Consider the following 12,320-nt stretch of genomic DNA (forward strand, 5'->3'; position numbering starts at 1 on the left):
GCCGTCTGTCCGAACAAACATGGCGAACATTCGGTGTGTCAAGGTGAGGAAAGAAAAAATGAATCTGTCTGAGCTCCGCATTTATGCGTTTATGTTATTTACTGCGAAAGAATATGATGCTTAAGACTGATAACGAGCCTGTGTTGTGATGCATGCCAGTGTTTCTCCTCCTGCCCGGCTGTTTTCCCTGTAGTTCTGAAGTTCAGCAAACGTGTTGGGAATCAATTAGTCTACACAGCGCCCTCCGTCTTGTGTTTGACACCGCAGACCACCTTTATTTATTTAAAGGCTCGGTCCGCTTAAATATAAAACGCATTGTGATTTGCCTCTTGCATATAAGTCTGTCTAACCCTGCATATAATTTTAATTATATTTATCCTAGTCTTAAGATATCCCTCTCTGAAATCTTTGCCTGATACGGTGTTTAGACTATACATCAGGCCAATATCAGCCCGACCCGACAGATGTAGGGCGTCAGGACAAAAATGGCCATGGGGCGTGATAATTTGTTGATTTATTTAGGTTGATTTGTTTTGTGTAGTGTATTTTAGTGGACGATATGTGATGCCACATCTGTGACGCCTCATGACAACCAAACAAAAGTTCTCGGTCACCTTCCTAGGTGTTTTAGAAGGTGAAGTTTATGGTTATATCACACGATTATTTTTAATTTTTTTGTCTGTGCTCTTCTCACTGGTTTGACGTGGTGGAAAAAATGGGCAGTAGAAACCAACTTAGAGAATAACTCACAGTGTACATGAAATGTGAGTTAAATGTCAAATGTTACAGAGACATGCTTAAGATGTAAAACCCTATCATGAGGTGCTGTGAAAAATGAAATAGAAACAGTGTCTCAGTTGTTGTAGATAACCCCAAGACCTCACTGTCAAATATGGTGATTATCTCAAGATATTAAAAAATGGTTTTCTAAAACCCAAAAAGATTGCATCTGATGTCCTGTAATGTCCGAGTAACAGTCCAGAACACACAGATATTCAATGTCCTATCACATAAAACAAAGAGAAGCAGCAAGTGGGAATATCGGGAATATTTGACATGTTTGTATGAAGTCCTATTCTGTTGATCAACTAATCGATAAATCGACCAAGTGTTTCAGCTCTAGAGCAATTATTCACTTGGGTAAGAACATCTATTGATTTCCAACTGTCCTACTACTTAATGACAAAATGTGTGAGGTTTTCTCCTCTGCATTTTAAATTAATCAGAGCAATTATCTCTCCTTCCATCCATCTTTCTCAGTGACCCAGGTTTTTCCCTGTATTTATTTATTTTTAATTCCCTGTCTTTCCTCTTTCCTGTACCACCCTCCCATCCCTGTACATGTGTGTGTGCACGCGTTGAATAGGGCATGGTTGGCCTGGTGACGGGCGGTGCGTCAGGTTTGGGCCGGGCCACTGTGGAGCGTCTGGTGCAGAGCGGAGCGTCTGCTGTGATCCTAGACCTGCCCTCCTCTGATGGACAAGCTCTGGCGGCCAGTCTGGGAGACCGCTGTGCCTTCGCTCCTGCAGACGTGAGTCCCAAACTCAGCAGACACATTAGATCTGGATGTTCACTGATACGAAAACAATATGTATGTTTATTTTGTTTGTTTCAGAGGTAATATGTAGTTTTTTCACATAATGCCAAATTTGAACTCTGTTGCAGTGGAAGAGTGGGGGAAAAAAAAGTGAATAAAATCTAGCTTATGGCTACAGTTGTAACTGGAGTTGCAATATACTCTCAGCTCAGTAGATGGCACTCTCACACCAAACAACACTGTCAGTACTGAATGCATGTAGTTCATGTTGATGCTGCATGTTCTGCTCCTGTACATTATTCATTATTTATACCAGACCCGTCTGTAGTTCCTTGATTGCATGCACCAAAGAGTGGTATCATCAGTTCATCTTTAGTACATTTACTCGTGTATTATTGAATATCTTAATTATCTCATCAGCCAGGATACAATTTAATGTGAGGTCTGAAACGGCCGTTGGACTAAAAGAGGCCTTGTCATTTCCTAGGTTACATCAGAGGCAGACGTGCAGTCAGCAGTGTCCCTGGCCAGAGAGAAGTTTGGGAAGCTGGACCTGGCAGTTAACTGTGCCGGCATTGCTGTGGCTGCCAAAACCTACAACTTTAAAAAGGACCTTCCTCACAGCCTGGAGGACTTCCAACGTGTTATCAATGTAAGATGGACAGACAGAAGAAATGGCAATACCAGCCGCAGCTCATCAGACAGTCATGTGTGACGTTTCTCTGCTTTTTTTTGTGTGTATTCCTGCAGGTGAATATTGCAGGAACCTTTAATGTGATCCGCCTCGCTGTGGGGGAGATGGGGAAGAACGAGCCTGATGCAGATGGACACAGAGGCTGCGTCATTAACACTGCCAGTGTGGCAGCTTTTGATGGACAGGTGATTTAAAACGCATACAAACATTAAAAAATAACAAAGTGGTTGCTCTGTTTGTCAGCTTTTTTTTTTTTTTTAATCTCTCTCTCTCTCCATTTTTGCTCCAGGTCGGCCAAGCAGCTTATTCTGCGTCTAAAGGTGGCATCGTTGGAATGACCCTCCCCATCGCACGAGACCTGGCACCCATGGGCATCAGAGTCATCACCATAGCACCTGGTTAGTTTACATACAATACATAACAGTTTTCAAATTAAGTAGGTGAACTAGAACATGTTGTCTACAAATATACAGAGAGAATCTAGCAGGATTCTGAGCTCCTGCTAAGAAATCATCTTTAAATCTCTACTCATATTTTTATGCCTCTGCGCCAACGACAGACGTGGCCACAGGTGTCATGTTTTTGGGTTGTCTGTCCATCTTCCCATTCTTGTACATACAATATCTCAGTAACACCTTGAGGGAATTTCTTCTAATTTGTTACAAACATTCACTTGGACTCAAGGATGAACTGATATGAACATATGAGAATACAAACCTTTTCCTTGAACATGGGATAAAAAAACAATTTAAGCCCATGAGTTGTCAACGGGTATTATCTTTCATTGTATTTGGTGTTACTATTGCAAAGTCTTGAATGAACCTTGGTGAACCCTGTAGAAACTATGTCTGATTTAACTTTGGGATACGACACTTCCTTGGCATCTAAATCAATACTCTAATTATTTCTTCCTCCAGGTCTGTTCTCCACTCCTCTCCTGGCTGGGCTTCCAGAGAAGGTGCGCTCCTTTCTTGCCCGACAGGTGCCCTTCCCCTCGCGTCTGGGAGACCCCGCAGAGTTTGCCCACCTGGTGACATCACTGGCTGAGAACCCCATGATTAACGGAGAGGTCATTAGACTGGACGGAGCCATTCGCATGCAGCCCTGAGACAGATGGTGTGTGTGTGTGTGTGTCTGTGTGTGTACGTGTGTACGTGTGTGGCTGCCTGGTATGTTTATGTCATGTTTAACTGTCATGGATCACCAACACCATTTTTTTGTGTGAGAGTGTGAAAGTTTGTAAAAATGAGACTGTACATCATTCAGAGCATTGCAGTGCTTTGTCAACTCCACTTTGGTTGTTTTGTAAACTAATGCAGATTATAATAAACCTCTGATGGGTTTGATTATCTACTCCAAGATTTTTTTTTTCTTAAAGACCTTAAAGGGGTTGTTTGGGTTGATTGACGTTGGATCCGTGCACTGCCAGTTCAGAGAAGCTGCAGGGAACACCACAGACGCAGAGCGATGTGCTGCTGTGCACGGTGCCAGACACTTTTAAAAGATGTTCACCGAAACAATCCAATATCTGTTTAAATGTACATTTCATTTAGAATATATTTAGCGTGTCACCTTCCTGTCAAAACAAAGTTTCTGATCCACTCAGCCGACCTGCGGCTGTGGCGTAATACAGTGTGCACTGTGGGTGTGCTTGTGCGTAGGAATACAATAGTAAAGTGGTTGAGAAAAATTTTATAAAAAAAGGAGATGCTGAATTGTAAACATTTCTTCCAGACTGGCAAGTAAACGGCTGTTAATGCTAATTTTGGCTATGTAGCAATAGTAAAATATACAAATAGCTCCTTTTAAATGCCTTGTATTTCATAAACCCATTGCATGTTTTTTTTATGTAAAATGTTAAAAATGTGAAAAATATCAAACAGCCTAACTGCAACTGTCAGATAATGTAGTGGAGTAAAAAGTGAAATGGAAATACTCAAAGAAAGTACAAGTAACATGAAATTGTACGTATGTACAGTACTTGAATAATTGAAGTCACTTAACACCACTGGTGGTAAGATTTCAGAGCATCCTTTTCTTCTGTCCATTTCCTTTATAAAAGTACACAAAGCCATCATGAACAGACTCCTCTGTTCTTCAGTCTGCATTCAGATCACACATGGGCTGCATTTTATTCTGTATTAGTTCATTGTCTTTTCATGAAATTTGAAGTTTTCTACAAAATGTACAAATTGTCCTTGGCAAAGCATGAACTAAAGGCAGCTGACTCATTTGCTGAAACAGGCTCTCCAATGTGTAGGGACACATTTCCTAAAACACGTCTCCTAAATATTTGGGGTGTATTTTCTAAAAGAAACATAGATATCAATGTGCCTTTTCCCAATGATTTTAAAGTGAAGAAATATGATATTACTGGAATGGTGGCTTCTTTTCTAAACCCTCCGCAAAACTATGAGTCTGGAGTGTGAGGACTGGCTGATTTAACCACATAAAAAACACGTGTTGGGTTATTGTCCTCTTGTGATAACAATTTCTAAATGATATGATTTCTCTGAACTACTATGTATATTATAATTTATGACATGCACATGCAGAGGGGGGCAGCTGGATGTCCAAAGTGCCCTTTGCTATAAGTGGCATACTTTATGTTTTTCCTCTTTTTTTTATTATCAAGAACAACATTTAACAATTAATAATAATTTAGCTATAAATAAAGTGACGTGGCTGCCTTCAGAGCATGGGTGTATTATGCTTCAGAGCCGTCCGTCAGTTTACGTCACATGATGACCTTTCACCAGAGGTCAACCATGACGTGTTCTAGGGTATAACGGAGTCACTGCCTTCACCTGGGACACATCAGACAGACTCAATGCTGGAGAAATATTGGAGTTTTGTTTCACTCTTCAAAAGGGAAACTTCAGCTGCTGGTAAGTGGCCTTCAATGCGGTATTATGTGTGCGTTGTTTTCGTGTATTTTACTAAACCAAGTGAGCACGTTTGTGTGAACTTTTCACAGAACAAGGAGCCATTAGCCGCAAGCTAACGGCTACATCACAATTGTGTTGCGGGTGAAAAGTATGAGCAAGTTTTAATGGGCGCCTTGTCTCTGTGTGTCATATAGTCTTAGTTACTTTCTTTTGTTATGGACGATTTTTATTAATGTCCAACGTTTTAAGAAAATGTATAATTTTATTTCCAAGTAAAAGTTAGGTAATCCCTATCCATAGTGCCATCATTAACTGGTATAACAGACTCTCCTGCTATGCGTTATGCTTTTCTTGTCTACATTTTTAATTGTAACACCTCCTCTACAATTGCTTTGTCATTGCACAATTTTGATAGATTAATCATTAAAACATAGAATAAACAACAACAACAATGGGAACATGAGCGTCAGAACTGGACAGAACACAGACTAATGGAAGAAGGTGGCCTGGTCTGATGAATCACGTTTTCTTTTACATCATGTGGATGGCTGGGTGAGCATTGCTCACCTGGGTAAGAGATGGCACCAGGATACACTATGGCCTCTTGCAGCAGGATAATGCGCCCTGCCACACTGCAAAAATGGTTCAGGAACGGCTTGAGGAACACAACAACAAGTTCAAGTTGTTGACTTGCCGTCAAGTTTCCCAGAACTCAATCTAACCGAGCGTCTGTGGGATGTGCTGGACAAACCAGTCCGATCCATGGAGGCCCCACCTCGCAATTTACAGGACTTAAAGGATCTCCTGCTACGGTCTTGGTGCCAAATACCACAGGACACCATCAGCGGTCTTGCGGAGTCCATGCCTCGACGGGTCAGGGCTGTTTTGGCAGCAAAAGGGGAACCTACACAATATTAGGCATGTGGTCATATTGTTATGGCTGATCAGTACAAGAAGCTAGTTTAGTGAAGTGGTTCCCAACCAAGGGGGCAGAAGAAGAAGAAGGTCGCAAGATAAATGTGGGGAGTCTGTAGATTAGTTATTTGCATTGACTTCTCTGTAATTTGACTTTTTTGTTATATTTTAGCCCCTCAACTGCTATTTAACCAGACTGCTATTTAACCAGACTGTACAAAAGAGTTCATGAGGCATGTGTTTTTTTAATGTAAAAATACTACTCGAGTAGTATTTGAGTATATGTAGTTACTTGAGAGCAGGAAAAATGCGTCACACTCTGGCTCCATGTGCATTTATACTTTAGTCTTAATAAATGAAGTGTAAATGCTTAAATAAAGTACATGTGACTTGATTTTGTACAATTAAAGTTTTGATAAAATAAAAATGCATATGGAGCCAGAGTGTGCATGACTTTTTTTCCTGCTCTCAATGCTGCATCCAGTGATCAGCACCTCTCTACAACCCTTGGTTTACATTACCTGTCCAGTATAAATGTGGTTTCTTGACACCACTGGTTAAGACTGTCATGAGAGATGTGTGGATTCATCCTTCCGTTCATTGTCCCTTACAAAAGTATAAATGTTACCTTTATGTGGCTTGTCCTTTTTTTTTTTTTCTCCCCTTGACGAACTCAAAGCCAAAAAAGCTAAAGCTAAAAAAAAAGCTAAAAAAATAACAAAGCTCATTGTAAACATTGCAATACCATGTAGAAGCGCCGTAGCGTTGGCTTGTTATTTGTGAAAAGGTTTGGCTCAGAGCCTTGGGCTTAGGAGCGCCACATATCTTTTTTGTTCTGTTTATTAGTTAAACAGCAGAAGTGGAAGGTGGTAAAGGAAAATGGAAAAAGGGAATGCTGGCCAATGATAAGTAAGTCATCTTATTTGTGCACTTTATTTTTAGTTTGACAAAACCTGATAATTTACCTAAAAGCACTAGACACTGAAAATCACAAAGTTCAAATTTATTGAATGCAGTGAGGCAATACAATAGAAATTGATGAAAATGTTTTCTTAATTTGCTTGTATTAATAATTCATTAAATATAAGAGATATCTATAAGCTGTTTAAAAGCGTGGTCTATAGTCATTCTTGACAATTTAAAAGTGGAATCATATTTCTGCCCGTTACTATGTGGGAGTAGCAGCGCTTTTTATTAATAAAAGGAAAGAACAAGGCAGGAAAAACAGCGTGTCTCTAGCTAAACTTGATCTAACACCAGCGACAACTGACTGTGGTTAACATGAGAAACTAACAGTGCTATAAGATCACTTGCTAATACTATGCATCTAACGCTTCTAACTATGTCATGATTATCAAAATACCTACATACTGTCGTGTTTTCATCTGATGTGAAAAACAACTTGAATCAGTAGAAATTCTCCTTTAGGCCAAACTCAGTCTGAACAATTTCTGTGATTCTCTCAGACTCCTGGGGTGAATGAGCTGGCAGAATGGCCTTCAGTTCACCCTCTATTTTCAGCATCCTGGCATTGATCTTCCTCTCAAATTCTTCCTTGTTCTTCAGGACCAGCTGCAGAATCCCGTCCTGGGCTGCTGTGCAGGACTCCCGCATCTTCACACACTGATCCTTGAACCCTGGTTCATCCTTATCCATGGCCAGGAGCATGCCCAGGCCGCTCACTGTGTCCATCAGGTACTTGTTGGACACTTCAGTGTAGGTACCTGAGATCATGTGAACAATACTGGCAATGTTGGAGGCTTGAAAGGCCTGGCTGTACAGGAGGTCTTTTGTAAAGAGCTTTTCAGTGTAAGACAGTTCCTTCAGTTCCTTTGCACCATCAGATGTCTTGACAAAATCAAGCAGTTTCTCATTGAAGCTGGCTTTGATGATGCTGGAGACCATCTGGAAGAATTGCACCATCTTCTCCCACTGCATTTTCACTCTGCCCATGGCACTGAGACCCTTTCTCAGTATTTCAATGGTGGTTTTAAAGTCAATCTCTGTGAATTCTAATTTTTGCATTTCAATCACAATATCTTTCAGCTCCTTCTGATTATTCACCATTTTCTCCACAGTCTTCTCATACTCCTGTTTTGCTTCTTTGAGTTGTTCTCGGCTCTGCTCAATGCGGAAATGGGCATTCTCACACTCTCTCTGACTGGCAGACTTGCGTCCTGAGTTCTGGGTCCCTATATTGAACATCATCGGTGGTTTGGGGGCAAGAGCTGGGGTGCCTGAAAATCTTTTGCTTTTACAGTCAAAAGTGAAGGCGTCATCATTCAGCTTCTCAATGTTCTCTATCAGCTGTTTAGTTTTCTGCTCATCCCATTTCTCACCTGTGGTATACTTGGCCAGCTCTTCACAGATGGTGATGCCCCGATTACAGAGTGACAGAATGTTCTTGAGTAGTTCATCCTCTGGCATATTCTTCAATTCATCATAGATCCTTTTGAATTGAGTCTCAGCCACTGTAGTCTTCTTGCATTCATTTTCCTGATCACACAATTTCCAGTCTATTTTACCTTCAACAACATACTCTTTGAGAGATCCTGCAAGTTTCAGAATCACATCAGACTTGCTGCAAACTTTCATTTTTGTTTCCAGATCAGCATTGTCATCTCTATTGCTTTGGTTTGTGGATGGTTGAGCTCCTTCCTGGAAAGAAGCGGCCATTCTGAAAGTGAATCCCGTCATCATTGCGGTTACACCTGATGTGAGTCCTTCAACGAAATCCATGGCGATAATCTTCCACCCAGAGGGAAGTTTATCCATGGTTTCTTTGTATGCATTTTGTGCTTCTGCCACCTGCTTTGACATTGCTTCCATTGTTTTGCTGTACTGTTCCTTCATTTTTGTGGCTTCCTGCTCCCTGAATTTGGTGCCCTGCAGTTCCACCTGAACCTTTTTTAGCTCTTCTCCATACAATTTTTGAGCTCCTTGACAGGCTTCCAACAGCTCATGGATTAAATTGATGACCTCAAGAAACTTCATCTCAACACTGTTGGCTAGGGCCAAGCAGTTATCTGCAATGGACTGAATGTTTTTCAGTTGAATTGGCAGGAGAGTTTCAACAACTTTATCGCTGGTATTGAAAAGTATGTTGACTGCTGCCTTCATGTAATCAGGAACTGTGCCCGTGTGAATGCGGATCTGATCCATGTTCTTTTGAGCCTCATTGAATGCATGCCAGCCAGAGTTACAGATTTGCATAAGACAGGCCCTGAAGGAGTCTGGGTGCTTTAAGTACTGGAAACCGTCTTTGGGGGGTTTTTCGTTGATGGAGAAGTCTTTCTGTGAGGAGATGATGACAAGCTCCGCCATGATGGCAACAGAGAGGGGAGCAGGGGTCAGATATGCCTCCCAGTTTGCATAGGGTTGCATCAGCATCTTGGTGGTTTCCCGCATCTCTGCTGCATTGGTGAGACTTTGAGTAGTGTTTGCTATTTGTGTGGCCATGTTATATACTGTTGAAAAAAGGAGAAACAAAATATGTCACGTTTTTGGTGACGTTGTTAGCTGAGCACATTGTTGAAAACAACTTTAACCTCTGATTTTAATTCAAATGTATCCCTAATTTTCCACACAGTATATGAAACCCCCCTTCCAGAGTTACAGCATTGAATAATAGCCGTAAGGGTTTTTGCAGAACATTATGATATGATAGTGAAGTTGACCTTTGAGCTTTTGGATATAAAACTTCATCACTTCATAATTTTATCTTATATGTAATTAGCTTATGAAGTCTGCAAGGTGTAATGAAATTCCTGATGTAACAAATTTACAAGAATGTGAGGTAACCATGACCTTTGGCCTTTGACCACCAAAATCTTATCAGTTGATCTTTGAGTCCAAGTGCCAAATCTGAAGCAACTCCCTCAAGATATCACATTCAAGAGGCCAAAAACATGTTTCATGAGGTCACAATCTAATGATGAGATAAACACTGCATCAACATTCACCTGAATATTATCAGCTGCTATGATTATGTAATCTGTGCAAAGGACTAAATTTGACAAAAACTCAGAGTACAGATAAAACTTCAAAATACAGGCCAGGAGCGTGATACATTATAACAAATAGAATTAGCTGTAATGTTTGCCGTGTCGGGTGTGAGACACTAAGAACAAGGCTTTTGAATGAGTTATGATTGACTGCTTCAAAAGTAATTTACTTACCCTGAGTAAACGGGCCTTGGGCTGAAAAAGAAAAGAGAAACGAGTTATTTTTTCCACTTGTAACATTCATAAAAGTCGCATGACATTTGTCAATTGTACAATTACTCCATTATTACAGCTTCAGAAGCTCTACATCGACTTGAACATAAACTATATCTGTATTGATACGTGGCATCTTCAGGACAAAAAGCTTACTCTGATAGAAATGGAGAAAATGTCACCAGAAAATTAAATGAAACTGTTAGTTTCCCTGTAGGACCTGCCTAGAGTGAAAATAATTGTCATAATGGAAATACACTGGATGCATTTATAGCTAGGGATATCTACCGAAACCCGGTATTAAACAGCCCTGGGGCTAAAGACCAGAGTATCGATAGGCTCCAGCGTTAATGGTATTGCCTTCGGTACTTGAGAAATTAAGAAAATAGATTTCCTGTTTATTATTACGACAAAGTTCTCTTGCACATTCTATCTCAACAGCTCCGTTTCTGATTAAGACATTCGTCTATGAATGATGAATTTTCACTGTTCCCAACCCAGAGGAGAGACCTCACTCTCTCTCTCTCTCTCTCTCTCTCTCTCTCTCTCTCTCTTTCTCTTTCTCTCTGTGTGAGTGGCGGGGGAAGCTTTGTGTCATATGTCAGAGCACCGCGCAGCACAGAGACACACCCAGACCCTGCTGTTATTATCAAGGGCAGCGAGAGCTAAGCGTTTTGAAGTGTGGTTCAGTCTTTTGCATGTAAGAGCGGAAACATGAGCGATCTCTGGAAACATCCAGTTACAGTTTTCGACTGACTAGCTCGTAGTTCATCCGTCGTTGTGTCGTGTGTGTTCTGTCTGCTGCAGCCTGGAGCCCACACACAGTAAATTAAATTATACAAACATGGATTAATGATGAAAAGTAACCAATAGCCATCTGATTGTTATGAGCACGTTCTTTGTTCGTTTGTTAAGCAATGCTATGAGAAAATGTTAATTCTGTTCTTCATTTTTGTTTTTTTTCTTACAAAATGACAAAAAAGTACAGATAACAGTACCATTAAAGTACCATATCAATAAGTGTTACCGATTAAAGTAGTAGTACCGTTAAATTTTTAATGATACCCATCACCACCTAATACATTTTATATTATATAAATAGCATAAATGTGATATTGAAATTATGAAAACCTCCACAATCCTCCGTCAGATTTTCAACATAAAAAAAAGACGAGACGCAGCAATGTTTCATTTAACTCTATTTAGATCTGAGACTTGACAAAAGCAGTTCAGTGATTATCTCAGGTTGGAGCTGAAGGCTGAACACTGAGGTTCAAAAAATATTAATTAGTGAGATACGATACTTATACTGCACAGTTTCTACAATACCATCATACCATAAAGCAAGTGAATATTACAGTTTGTATAAAAATTCACGACTAATTACTTACCAGAATTAGATTGTGTGGTTTGTAAAAGCTGTTATGACTTGTGTACTCAGCGTAACTGCTGTACTAACTACTCCTATTCAGGGGCATAAATACCAGACTGCAAAAGGTTCCTCCCACTCTCTGTGTGTGCGTCTGTGTACTTATATTACTCATCTTGTGGTGACATACAATAAATCTGTTTAAAAAGTCCCATTGTGGGGACACAACTTAATTTTGTGGACAAAAAGCAAGTTCCTATGATGTAAATCATTGTTTTTTTATTTTATGTAAGACAATGTATAGTGCTCTGAAGTGGAAATATGACTGCATGGGAGTGTGTGTCTGAAAAAGAAACTGAAAGTATGAAACAAGCTTCAGAACAAAGAGACAAAGATCAGGCATAAAGACAAAAACTAAAGAAGGTTAAAAACTGATCAAAGATAAGATGCTAATAGTCAACACAGATTATGGTCATTACTCAGCCATACAGTTTCAAAAAGACAGTTGTTCAACTGGCTGTGGCCTTGCTACCGTAAAGTAGTAGGTAGATAGTTGAAATAGTTGTAAGTAACAAAACACAAACATAATATTAAAGAATAAAAAGGATTGTACTAGTGAGATTAAAACAGGACTAAGAATCTACAGCCATGCTAGCTGCTCTGCTCTGCTCTCTTTAGACATGAGCTATATGCAAACTCC

The 12,320-nt window shown here is 40.1% G+C and overlaps 3 protein-coding genes across 4 annotated transcripts in view; 2 read left to right on the forward strand and 1 right to left on the reverse strand.

Annotated features, from left to right (window-relative positions):
* On the forward strand, positions 1–3,585 carry hsd17b10 (hydroxysteroid 17-beta dehydrogenase 10). Its single transcript, XM_022763364.1, has 6 exons — positions 1–43; positions 1,367–1,531; positions 2,025–2,189; positions 2,288–2,416; positions 2,521–2,629; positions 3,149–3,585. The coding sequence occupies exons 1-6, from the start codon at positions 20–22 to the stop codon at positions 3,337–3,339; spliced, it is 783 nt and encodes a 260-aa protein (XP_022619085.1). The 5' UTR covers positions 1–19; the 3' UTR covers positions 3,340–3,585.
* Positions 3,586–5,026: 1,441 nt separating this feature from the next.
* LOC111234942 overlaps positions 5,027–12,320 on the forward strand; it is a 32,315-nt gene continuing 25,021 nt past the window's right edge. For both annotated transcript variants that reach the window (XM_022763182.1, XM_022763184.1), the window contains exon 1: positions 5,027–5,119. In XM_022763182.1, coding sequence (XP_022618903.1) covers positions 5,062–5,119 — 58 coding nt within the window. In that variant the 5' untranslated portion in view covers positions 5,027–5,061. The remainder of the gene's footprint in view (positions 5,120–12,320) is intronic.
* Positions 6,945–11,691, reverse strand: LOC111234940. Its single transcript, XM_022763174.1, has 3 exons — positions 11,643–11,691; positions 10,213–10,233; positions 6,945–9,501 (listed from the first exon to the last, which is right to left on the reverse strand). Exon 3 carries the CDS (start codon positions 9,491–9,493, stop codon positions 7,442–7,444), a length of 2,052 nt encoding a protein of 683 aa, XP_022618895.1. The 5' UTR covers positions 9,494–9,501; positions 10,213–10,233; positions 11,643–11,691; the 3' UTR covers positions 6,945–7,441.

This window comes from Seriola dumerili, unplaced genomic scaffold, assembly GCF_002260705.1.
Source record: "Seriola dumerili isolate Sdu_G_001 unplaced genomic scaffold, Sdu_1.0 BDQW01000468.1, whole genome shotgun sequence".
In the NCBI taxonomy this organism is placed as follows: domain Eukaryota; kingdom Metazoa; phylum Chordata; class Actinopteri; order Carangiformes; family Carangidae; genus Seriola; species Seriola dumerili.